This window comes from Solanum pennellii, chromosome 9 (assembly GCF_001406875.1).
Source record: "Solanum pennellii chromosome 9, SPENNV200".
NCBI lineage: Eukaryota > Viridiplantae > Streptophyta > Magnoliopsida > Solanales > Solanaceae > Solanum > Solanum pennellii.
The window spans coordinates 3,972,049-3,983,840 of NC_028645.1; the positions used below are offsets into that span (position 1 = coordinate 3,972,049).

General features: G+C 32.7%; 2 protein-coding genes across 2 annotated transcripts; both read left to right on the forward strand.

The window, feature by feature from the left end:
- Window positions 1–292: 292 nt before the first annotated feature.
- On the forward strand, window positions 293–7,675 carry LOC107030959 (UNC93-like protein 3). Its single transcript, XM_015232173.2, has 10 exons — window positions 293–730; window positions 1,060–1,223; window positions 3,703–3,766; window positions 3,841–3,954; window positions 4,046–4,090; window positions 4,176–4,426; window positions 4,505–4,595; window positions 6,920–7,032; window positions 7,120–7,243; window positions 7,337–7,675. The coding sequence occupies exons 1-10, from the start codon at window positions 572–574 to the stop codon at window positions 7,511–7,513; spliced, it is 1,302 nt and encodes a 433-aa protein (XP_015087659.1). The 5' UTR covers window positions 293–571; the 3' UTR covers window positions 7,514–7,675.
- Window positions 7,676–9,558: 1,883 nt separating this feature from the next.
- LOC107030824 lies at window positions 9,559–9,979 on the forward strand. The gene has a single exon (XM_015232062.2). The coding sequence runs from the start codon at window positions 9,573–9,575 to the stop codon at window positions 9,963–9,965; it is 393 nt and encodes a 130-aa protein (XP_015087548.1). The 5' UTR covers window positions 9,559–9,572; the 3' UTR covers window positions 9,966–9,979.
- The last annotated feature ends 1,813 nt before the right edge of the window (window positions 9,980–11,792 follow it).

Sequence of the window (11,792 nt, forward strand, 5' to 3'; positions counted from 1 at the left end):
CAAGTAAATAACTAAACACTTCAATTTATTCCTATTATATGTCTAGTATATATATATATTTTAGGCTGATATAATACATAAATTTAAAAAATATTTAAACAATTATTTTATAAGTTAGAGTGTTTAATTAACACGATAAAAAAGTTTATGGTGACCACTGACCACTTGGGTTGAATCTGTAATCATGGTTCATGTGCTTATTTTTTATATTCCTAAAAAAGTTTCTTTACTTTAAAATAAAAATCAAATCTTTTTGTCTGTTTCTATGAAATAAAAAAAAAAGAATCTTGATTTGTCCCAAAATTGAAAAAAAATATACTAAATTTTTTGTCAATAAACATTAATCTATGGCCGCTGAAGTTTTGTTATTGTCATATTCATCAGTTTTCTTCAGTAGCTTAAGCTTTATCTATATGTTGTTTTCTTTATAGTTCCTTTTGCCGGCAAATGGTGTCACTCAATTTCTCTTTCTTTTGACAAAAAAAAGATTTTTTTTTGTTGTATATATACACTTGTGTACATAAATTTATTGGTGGGGTTTGGGTATTTTGTTGTAATTTTTGGTTTGTTAATGGCTGTGGATGAGGAAGCACCCCTTGTTGTTGAAATTTCGAAAAATGAGAACTCAATTGTGAATCATGAAAGGGATGTTTATATTCTGAGCTCTGCTTTTTTGTTGATTTTTTTGGCTTATGGGGCTGCTCAGAATCTTGAAAGCACTATTAATACAGTAAGGTTTTTGTGTACTATCTATTTTTAATGAAGTTAATGGGGTTGTTTAGTGTAAAATTGTGATTTTGGATAGAGTTCTGTTTGTTTTTTGGTGATTTATAAGCTCTCATTTGGCTATAGATTTTGAAATTTGAGTTTTTGTTGTGATTTTTTGAATTTGAAGTTGTGTTTAGAAGTGTATTTTACTTGGAAAAAGTTTGAAATTTTGTGAGTGAAAGCCCCCAAAAGTGATCAGAGTTTAAAGATCAAATTTTCAAAATGTATGGCCAAATGCGAGCTTAGACGTTGAAGTGATACTGAGTTTGAGGTTTTCTTTTTGTGTTTCAGGAAGGAAACTTAGGGACCATTTCACTGGGGATATTGTATTTATCATTTATGTTCTGCTCGATATTTGCTTCATTGGTGGTTCGGCAGCTTGGGTCGAAGAATGCTTTGATCCTTGGCACTACTGGCTATTGGTTGTTTGTAGCTGCCAATTTGATGCCTAATTGGTATGGTTTCTCTTATGATTAGTGCATCTTACTTTTCCAAGATTGAATCTTTGACCAATAGGAAGGATTAGGATTAGGCTATTGAGCTGGTAATGATCGAATTTTATGTATTAAGTTGTGATTATAGTTCTTTTGTAATTGGATTCGTGTTTAACAATGTTTGTGTGCTTATTTATCCTTAATGTGAATGGAAATATGAATCTTGTACTCCATTCAAATAAATATAGAGATCTATCAGATTTCATATTTCTCCTTGTGAGGTTGTGGCGTTAGCCACAAAGATGTTTATTGAAGTAATTACAGAGCTACCTCTACCTCTCCTCAGTCATGTCCTGTCTAATCACCTCTCCCCAGTACTACTTCGACCTACCTCTACCTCTCCTAAGACCCATATTGCCTACCTCTCGCACTTCCTCACCGGGGCATTTGAAATCTTCTCTTCACATACCCGAACCATCTCAGTCTCACCTCTCCCATCTTGTCTACCTTGGGGCCCACTCCCACCTTGTCCAGAATATCTGCATTCCTAATCTTTTTCATCTTCTGAATGTGCAGGTTCTTGACCGTCCAATACTCTGCCCATACAACATTGCTGGTTTAGCAACCACTTTATGAAACTTAGGTTATGCCAGAAAGACAAACTGCAAGACCATAGAAGCCAGCCAAACGTATGTTATAGTCGTCCTTTTGATGTTAATAGAATTAGTAACAGCATTATCAGGGCAAACTTTCCATCAATCTTTATGCACATACTTGTCAAGGAAGGACAATTGCTTATTAACATCAGAATTCTCCTCTCCTAGGTAATGCCAGAAAGACAAACTGCAATACCATAGAAACATAGAGTCGGACTGTGGAAGAAAATGAAGAAATGCTTGAGGATGAATATGTTTTGCTCATAGGTTAACTGAATATGATAACTGAAGCCCCTAAAACAGTTAACAGTAGCAAGGTCTGCTTGCTCTATCAGAGATGGCGATGTCCTCTTGTCTCTAGTCAGTTATTGTAAATGCTTGTCTTTACAAAGCAGTCCATTAATATCAGACTACAGATGTCTCTACTTGATAGTAGTCCTAATGCATTATAGTGTAGTTAAAGCTTGAATCTTCTCCATCGCTGTGGCTGGACTTATTTAGTGGCTTATTCAAATATTCCTTGTTTTCTGTTGTGGCTGCAACAAATGGTCTGTAAAGAGTTTATTGAGTTGGGTATGATGCTCGATAGATGTTTGTAGCCCTGGAAGACTATGATGACTTTTAGTTGGCTCTGGATAACTCTGCTGTTCCTCCTTACCTTTCACTTGAAGAAGTCATCAAAACCAAGTTGGGAGCTGTTTGGTTGTTCCATAACAACTGAAGTCAATGTTCCTTATCAAAAAAGAAAAGGAACTAAAGTCAATATAATTTAAATGGGTAGTATCTGTATTGCATCTTTGAGATTTCTTGAACAATTCTATCTTGATTTTAGAACTCAGTGTTGTATGACTAAAGTTTTTCCGTTGATAGCTCTGAGATTTAATTTCCTAGGGGAAAGTTACTCTGACTTCTTTTCCTTCAAGTTTAGTTCGATCAGGCATAGAGCCTTCTTTTCTTTCCTTTTGTACCAGACGAAAGATATGCTTGGTTCATGTGGTCCAAAAGTGACAACATTTAACATGATTCGATGTGCTGTTAGACAACTATTTCTTCTATTCGAGACATAGAAGCAGCGACTAAGTCATGTTCTGAAAATGAATGTTTCAGGATAATAGACATGGCATCCTACAATTACTCTTGCATTTCTTCATTTCTCATAAATTTACTTTAGGAGCTTGGTACTTTGGAAAATACTAATTTCCGAGGGCGGTGAAGGTGCTAGGGGAATCATATGCTTACATCTGGGACTTAATGGTACATTAGTCTGGTAGCACTTCCAGTATAGATTTTACTTTCCGTAAATTCTTCTCTTTTCATGCATATTCCTGTATTTTTACCATGAGACGCGTGTTCTCTTGATTTTCTAGGATATGACTTAAGTTATACTTTATTTGAAAAGATATAAATGAGCTATAGCCTATATATATCTTATTTTGGACTCGTAATGGGCCTAATGCAAAGGAAATTAGTCAATGACCTTTAAATACTTCATAAATGATCAAAACATTTTCAGAAGTTCTCTCATCTTGATTTTACAATATGAGTTTAATTCTTGCCTGATTCCTTTGAGATTTTAAAGAATAAATATTTGAAATTAATTATGTTTAAAATTGTGTTTCAGTTAATTGGCACGTACTTATCTTTCCTGCATCAAACATAGATATAAATTTAGTCCATTTACACAAGTTTCCTGTTTTCCTTTAATACTACCCATCTTTTATGGATTATGCTTTCTTTCTTAATGCTAACACTTTGTAAGGTGTTGGGTGTTTTTTTCTTGATACATGTTTGTTTAGGATGTTCATGAATTTCAATTGTCAGCAACTGATTAAACTATCTTGTAGGTATACCATGGTCCCAGCTTCTTTATACCTTGGTTTTGCTGCCTCCATAATATGGGTTGGGCAGGTATGACTTTCTTTTAGGAGTTGAACTTTGTTTCCGGCTTCAGCATTAACCTTAATTTTGTCATTTGTGGTTAGGGAACATATCTTACTTCCGCAGCACGCAGTCATGCAAATGATCATATCTTAAATGAAGCCGTTATAATTGGTAAATTCAATGGTGTATTCTGGGGAATGTTTGCAAGTCATCAGGTACCTTTTATGCACTTTGCAAGTAAAGCTTCTTAATATATATTTCTACTCAGATGATATTTCCATGCACATAACTTTCGTCATCCTGCAGCTTGTCGGAAATCTTATCACTCTTGCTTTGATGAGAGACGAAGAGGTAAACATCTACTGAGATTAAATGCACAAATGTTCAAGATCTTTTTTGTCTTTCACTAAGATTTGCTAGTTTTCTGATGCTATAGGGAGGAAGCACTAGTGGAACAACTGTACTTTTCTTGGTTTTTGTTTGTACTATAACCCTTGGTGCCGTTTTGATGTGCTTCTTAAGTAAGAGAGCTGGTAAAGAGGAGGCGAGACAGCAAGACTCCTCCGCTAGTTCCGTTTCTTCTGTGGCAACTTTGCTCAAGTCTATCATTACCCTTTTACAAGACATAAGAATGCTTTTGATCATCCCTCTTATTGCATATTCAGGTTTACAACAAGCATTTGTATGGTAATGGTGCTTCTAATAGTTCATTATAGTAGAGTTTGGAGCTTCTTGTGCTGTATTTTGATTTACAATGTGTTTCAGGGCTGAATTCACAAAGTATATCGTTCAGCCTACGATGGGAGAGAGTGGTGTTGGTGGTGCAATGGCCGTATATGGGGTTTTTGATGCACTTGTAAGTATGCAAAATCAGTAATAGACTAATTCAATCGCTTCATTTTTTTTTTAAGTAAGGATTTTATTTAAAGAATACCAACAAGCTACTAATTTTCTCTGGTAACACCAAAGATATGCCCATTATGCTAAAGAAAATTTCCCTGCATTGTCTTGAATATTTGCAATGCAAGAAAAGATGTTCAATAGTTTCTTCCTATGAATTGCAGAAATAGCATTTGCTGCACAGGGAAAAATCTCTCCTTAATTTATTCTGTGTTTGACAAGCATCCCTAGCTGCTAGCCAACCAAAAGAAGCTGCTTTCACAGTGATTTGGTTTTCCAAATCATCTTCCAGGCCAGTGAGGCACTAAACTGTTGTAACAACATTCCGTAGCAGTTATTGACCGAGAATACCTAATCCTTACTGTTAACCAAAACTAACCTGTCTGCTATGACTTGTTCTATTGAACATGAATTCAATTGTTGTAGTAGTTGGCAACACTGTCTATTTCCCAATCATTTAAATTTCTTCTAAAAGTAACACTCCATTCAGTTGCTAAATTAAAGTCTACAAGATAACCCTCTTTATTCAAAGCACAGTTGAACAAGACCGGAAACCTGCTTTTGAAGCTCTCATTTCCACACCAAATGTCCATCCAAAATCTAATCCTCCTACCATTTCCCACCTCTAATCTAGTGACCGGTAGAAATTCATCCCATCAATCACTAATCATCTTCCAGATTTCCCCACAGCTTTTCAATTGTGAAGGATTTCGTTTCCACCCTAACTTTGCACCATATATAGCATCCAAAACTTGCTGTCAAATCTTATCACTTCCCTTACTATATCTCTAGAGCCATTAAAAAAGTATTTTATCATGCATTTTCAGATTCCTTACCCGCGGCCGCAGTCCACCATGCTTCTTTTCTTTAATAACTGTTTGCCTCTTGATCAGATGAATCTTTTTTTCAGTTTGAGTTCCCAGTCCATTGGAAGTTTTCCTTATAGAGTCTAATTTCCTTTCAACTGTTGTAGTCATACTGAATTAAGAAATAGTCTACGTAGGAATCCCATCCAAGGTACTGTTAGTAAGAATCAGCCAGCTCCCAAAAGATAGGTATTGCTTTTTCCATGGAGTGAGCTTATTCTTGCAACTATTAACAACCCCCTGCCAAATGCTACTGCCCTTTCTTTTTGCCCTTAAAGGCAGCCCCATAACGAGTCATAGGTTGACTCGTTTTATAGTTTGACTGTGTTTCTTTGAGCAAACTGCTTTTACTCTTTATGGTACTGGATGGCATGCTATTGACATGTTTGCCACCATTGTGGTACGTTCTTCAGTCTTCTACGAGGAAACTAGAGCAGTAAATTTGTCACATTCTCTTTTGCTGTGTTTCTAGTCTATCATACGCCTTTAATTATAATTTTTTGTTGCATTTTTATTTATACTAAGGTAGTCGTAGTAATGAATGTACTTTGGTCTGAGAGAGTAATTGGTAATCTTGAGGGATAGAAGCGTAGTGGTATTGAATTGAGAACTAACCCAAGTAACAGATCATCCATTAAATAGTCATTGCAAACATTCTACTGTAGCTGTATTTTAGGTGCATTTAAGTCATTGAGATACAAAGATTTTGTGTCTGGGAAATATATAACTACTGTATAGTGCTTTGGTGGCAAATTATGTTGTCATCAAAGTGCAATGAGTATCTATTATGTTTGATAGAATTTTAACTAGAATACTGTTCTTGAGTTACTTTGTATTGAGAGTAAACACTGATGTGAATGACATAGAGCTTTTACTTTAGTGCAACTATTTACTTGTTATAATTATTCCCTATATAGTATTAGTTTTTTCAGCGTGACTGAAGGATAATCAATTATTCACGTGAACACAGTGAATATTAAAAGAAGACTCAAAGAGCGTTTGCTATTGTTCGTAAACATTGAAAATCTTCAAATATTATTATAACAGTTCAATGACAACTTATTTGGAGAATTAGTAAGAAACTTTAAAATGAATATGATCGCACGACATATCCATTCTGTTCCTTCCCTTATGAAAGCATCCTACATAACTGTAAACATGTTCTCTCATAAACTTATGAAGAAATCGCATTAGTTTAAACTGTATATTCAAATAGGTTTATGCAAATCTTAGACATTACTTATTACAGTAAGCTTTCTCAAATTTACTTCAAAATATGTAACTCTGTATTCACATTCTCTAGAGAACTGTGGGTTTGTTAGATTTGATAGTAGTACCCAGGCATAATTTGAATTTATCTGATATAACACTGTGATAATTATTCTATTGTATCATTGGCTGGTCATTGTCTCAGTGCTCTCTAGTGGCTGGGCATTTCACCTTTGGTCTCTCATCTATTTCGATGATTGTCTCGGGTGGAGCTTTAGTTCAGGGTGCTGTATTGGTATGGATTCTACTGGCTCACAGGTTTGCTTCGTGTAATGTTCCTTTGTTACTTTTTGGAAGAAGTTGACACTGGTACTTGAAATCTTATCGTTTTTTTCTCTATTGTAGTGTGACTGTTGGAGCTCTTGGCATACTATATCCACTTCTCGTTGCAGCCTTGTGGGGCATAGGTGATGGAGTCTTGAATACCCAGCTAAGTGCATTGCTCGGGATACTCTTCAAGGATGATCTGGTACTAATTTTCCAACTTTTCCCTACATTTTTGTCTTTCGTTGGATGATCGTTTTCTTTACACTAAACATCTAATCATTTGGTGCTTAAACAGGAAGGAGCATTTGCCCAACTTAAGCTTTGGCAGAGCTTTGCAATTGCCATAGTCTTTTTCCTCGCCCCCTACATCTCGTTGCAGACAATGATAGTGATTATGTTCGTTGCCCTTTGCTTCTCCGCTCTTGGTTTTCTTTTCTTAACTCTTAAAGTAGAAAGAGCATTCTCGTATTGACCTGCCTAAGGCGATGCCAACGGTGTTGTATCGGCTATGCTATCGTCTAGTTCTGCTGTGTTTATAATACATCCTTGTATTTAGATTTGAACTTGCCCCATGCAGTGTTTTCTGTTCATTGAGTTCTTAAGAAATCCATTTCACATTATCTTTTCTCTGCTATGTTCTTTCCTCAGTTTCAGTTGAATTATACTCCCTTTGTTGCAATTTGTTTATCTGAGTTTTGACTTAGCACGGAGTTTAGATAGAAACTTGATTATCTAAATGAAGAATAATATAGGAGCGGTATGTAGCATCTATCGAGTTTTGTATTATGTTTTGCAACTTTCTCAATTATAGAGGGAGGAAGGCATAATATATAAGCATGACCTTTAACTTGACGTCAGGTAGCAACTATCGATTTTTTTCACTTTGGGTGTCCACAAGCAGACATCAAAACTCGTAAAAAGTTGAACAAATAAATACATTAATTCTACATGACAATTTTGTGTCCTGCATGACATCCTACGTGCATTATGCCACGTAGGGCATCTGTGTCTATTTGTTCAATCTTATACAAGTTTAAGTGTCTGTTTGTACACACTCAAAGTTGGAGGACATAGTTGTCCTCTGAAATCAAGTTAACGGTCATCTTCATAATACCTAAATGTGTTTTACGGATTTAAAGTTGATCAAGTAGACACATATTTTACGTGACTCTATGTGTATTATGACATGTGGGATGTATTATTTATTCAATGTTATACAAATTTAAGTATCTATGTGCGTATATCCAAGTCCCGATCAAGTTAATTATGACAAAAAAAAAAAACAAAGAAGAGTGCCATCAATTTCCATCCAACCTTTAATCACATTGAGTTAATGGAAGTGCCATTGTTATCATAGTCATTATGATTATCATTATCATCATAATTATTATTGTCACTGTCATTATTTCATTATCATTATTTTCTTTATCTTTTTTTTTTCGTTATATTCTCATTTTTTCTGTGCTATATAATGAAGGAAAAAAAAAACACCTAAATTGATGGTCAAAGTGCAATATATTACAGTCATGTTGAGCACTTAATATTTTTTAAATCATATTTATATTAAAATTATGAAATAATTATCATATTTTTTCTCACCAAACCCATACCAAATAAATTAAAATAATATAATGCCATGTCCACGCTGTCCAGCAAAAATAGTAGTTTTTTATAGTTGCAACCCTCTCCTTTTTTAACTTCATCTTGTTATATATATATATATATATATATATATATATATATATATATATATGGAGGAATTAGTCAACCAATAATCCATCCATTATTACCACAAAAATTCATTTAAATGGTGAAAAATAAAATTTTTCCTAATAGATATCAGATAACTTTATTTACGAAAATTTGAGATTTACCGAAAAAAATGTATTTTTTTTTTATCTCCATTCGTACTTGAACCTTATATATACCTTATACTTCTCAACTCAACGACTTTTAGTATTGAATCTTCCAAATCATTATCGCAGAATATCCATACTCGTTTTTTTAATCCTTTGAGAAAATAAATTCATTAAGATAGAATAAATAACGATCTATCATTCGTATTAGAGATAATAATATGTATTATATTCAAAAAAAAATAACGTAATAACACAACAATAACAAAAAAATTTACACGATCAATATATTACTCGTAAGTTAAACCTTATTAATTTGAGTTATGAGAGTTGCTCAGTTGGTTCGAAACCCCTTGTCTCGTGAAGTATCGAATCTCATCCCCCACTCTCCACCCGAAAAAAAACAAACAAACAAGAAGTTAAAACTCTAACAACTAAACTAGTTAGAAAGTTGAAACCATGTTGTGCATTATATCATTTCCAAAGGTAGTTAAGGGTTAGGTCTATCTTTCCCATAACACCACCAACCAACAAAATATCCTTATTATTATTATAATAATAATAAAATTATTATTATTATACCAATATTTGATTTGACCAATTAATAAACAAGTAAATAAAAACCCCATTATATTCATTCATTCTTTCTTTCTTCTCTTACATAAAAACAACAACATGAACTTCACTTTCTTGAACTCAATTGTTGAAAGAGTGTCACTAAGGCTACCATTACTATTCTATGCAGCAACATGGACAACTATTCTGACAATAATCGTAGCGTTGGCATCATTTTCTCCAGAATTAGCCTTTGTTACCGCGATAACACCTTCTTCTTCCTTCTCTCAAGCTTGTCATCATGATCATAATCGTAACGAAAAAGGATATGTAAGAATACCATTGGATCTTCCATTAGAGGTTTTTTGTTTTCCTTCTCAAGTTTTTAAAAGATCTCAAATGGATTTAATTGTTCCTCCTATCTTTGCTGCTACTATTGTGGCTCTATCTGCTTATGTTGTTAAAGCTTTAGCTTTATGGGAAGTTGATGATCAACATAATAATCAATTTTGACTTTTTCTTGTTTATTTTTTGTGTGTAAGATTTGATTTTGGTACATTTTATTATAAAAATAGTACTCAATTATTATCTCAGAAAGTTATCTTTTTATTTTAACTTTTTTACCTAAAGAAAGTGATGTTCTGAGATAATAAGTATTAGTTTATCGATTATATGATAAATTAACTTTATTTATGTAGTCGATCTCTAGTTCTTTTAGTTTCTTGTTTTCTTTGGATGACGATATTTATGTGTTTAAGTCATAGGAATTTTCGATGGAAGTTGGGTATTATAGTTTTCAATAATTGATGAGTCAAATTTCTCTAGTTCTTTAATTTCTTGTTTTCTTTGGATGATGATATTAATGTGTTTAAGTCATTGGAATTTTCGATGGAAGTTGGATATTATAGGTTTCGATAATTGATGAGTCAAATTCTGATGAAGGTTCTCTAGTTCTTTTAATTTCTTGTTTTCTTTGGATGACGATATTTATGTGTTTAAGTCATTGGAATTTTTCGATGGAAGTTGGGTATTATAGATGTCGATAATTGATGAGTCAAATTCTGATGAAGGTTCTCTAGTTCTTTTAATTTCTTGTTTTTTTTGGATGACGATATTTATGTGTTTAAGTCATTGGAATTTTCGATGGAAGTTGGGTATTATAGGTTTCGATAATTGATGAGTCAAATTCTGATGAAGGTGTTTGTGAAAAATTAGTAGTTTCTTTTATATAAGATTTATGTATTGGAAGAAATTTTAATTAGGGAATTTGAAAAAGGCTATTCGTTTATATACATAAAATTTGATAAATTATTATAGATATACGAAAAATAAAATTAACATAGGTAGTGCAATTTAATTCAATTGAACACTCTTCTTGAATTTGAAATAGTGTAATTTATCTTGAATTCAAATAATGCAATTTATCTTGAAATTAAATGTTGTAGCTTATTGTAAATAAAATAAAATAAAAACAAACAAATTTGTTCTTCCTTTAGAATAGGTCCGATCCATTCATTTTTTGATTAACATAAGACATTCAATATATTTGTTCTTCGTGAAAAGGTGTTTGCTTTTAATATATTTTATAATATAAATAAATGTAAAATGAAATATTTTGTAGGATTTGGGCTAAGCCTTTTGATATTAGTAGTACTTATCTATAATATGATATGAAATATAGAATATGTAATAAATTGGGTGTTGAGAAGAAGAAGAATAGAAAACTTTGAAAATTTGTGATTTAAAAATGTGAGAAAATATCTCTATTTGTACGAACAAATTCTTATTGTGACAATAATTCTTTAAAAAATCAAAACTCTTTGAGACAGTCTTTTTTTTTTCATAACGTGTCTTGCTTATTAATACTATAATAATTACTAGAGAGGGGGACATAAGGCCTAACACCTCTTAAAAATCACAATCCTTCGAAAAAATCACAACTCTTTGAAAAAATAAAAATTCTTTCGCAAAAAGTTAACTCTTCGGAAAAGTCATCATCCTTTTGAAAAGTTACAATCATTTAGTGTGAATCTTTTAATATATTTATATTATAATATAAATAAATATAAAATATGTACTTAATTGAGTGTTTTAAGAAGGAAAAATAGAAAACTTAGAAATTCGTAGTTTTAAAATGTTAGAAAGTAATCTATTTATAGTTAAGAAAGATAGTATGGACATGTGCTTATTGTGTTTATTAGAAAAGACAACTCTTCAGAAAAGTCATAACTCTTTAGAAAGTCACAACTCATCGAAAAAGTCAAAATTCTTTAGAAAAGTCACAGATCTTAACAAAAGTTGCAACCTTTTATAATAATCGCAACCCTCCTGAAAAGTCAC

Excerpts from the sequence above, each read along its gene's own strand:
- LOC107030959 (XM_015232173.2), top strand. The coding sequence starts at position 572 with ATGGCTGTGGATGAGGAAGCACCCCTTGTTGTTGAAATTTCGAAAAAT. Across the intron at positions 3,955-4,045 it reads GAATGTTTGCAAGTCATCAG|CTTGTCGGAAATCTTATCAC; the intron begins GTACCTTTTATG and ends GTCATCCTGCAG. Across the intron at positions 4,596-6,919 it reads ATGGGGTTTTTGATGCACTT|TGCTCTCTAGTGGCTGGGCA; the intron begins GTAAGTATGCAA and ends TCATTGTCTCAG.
- LOC107030824 (XM_015232062.2), top strand. The coding sequence starts at position 9,573 with ATGAACTTCACTTTCTTGAACTCAATTGTTGAAAGAGTGTCACTAAGG.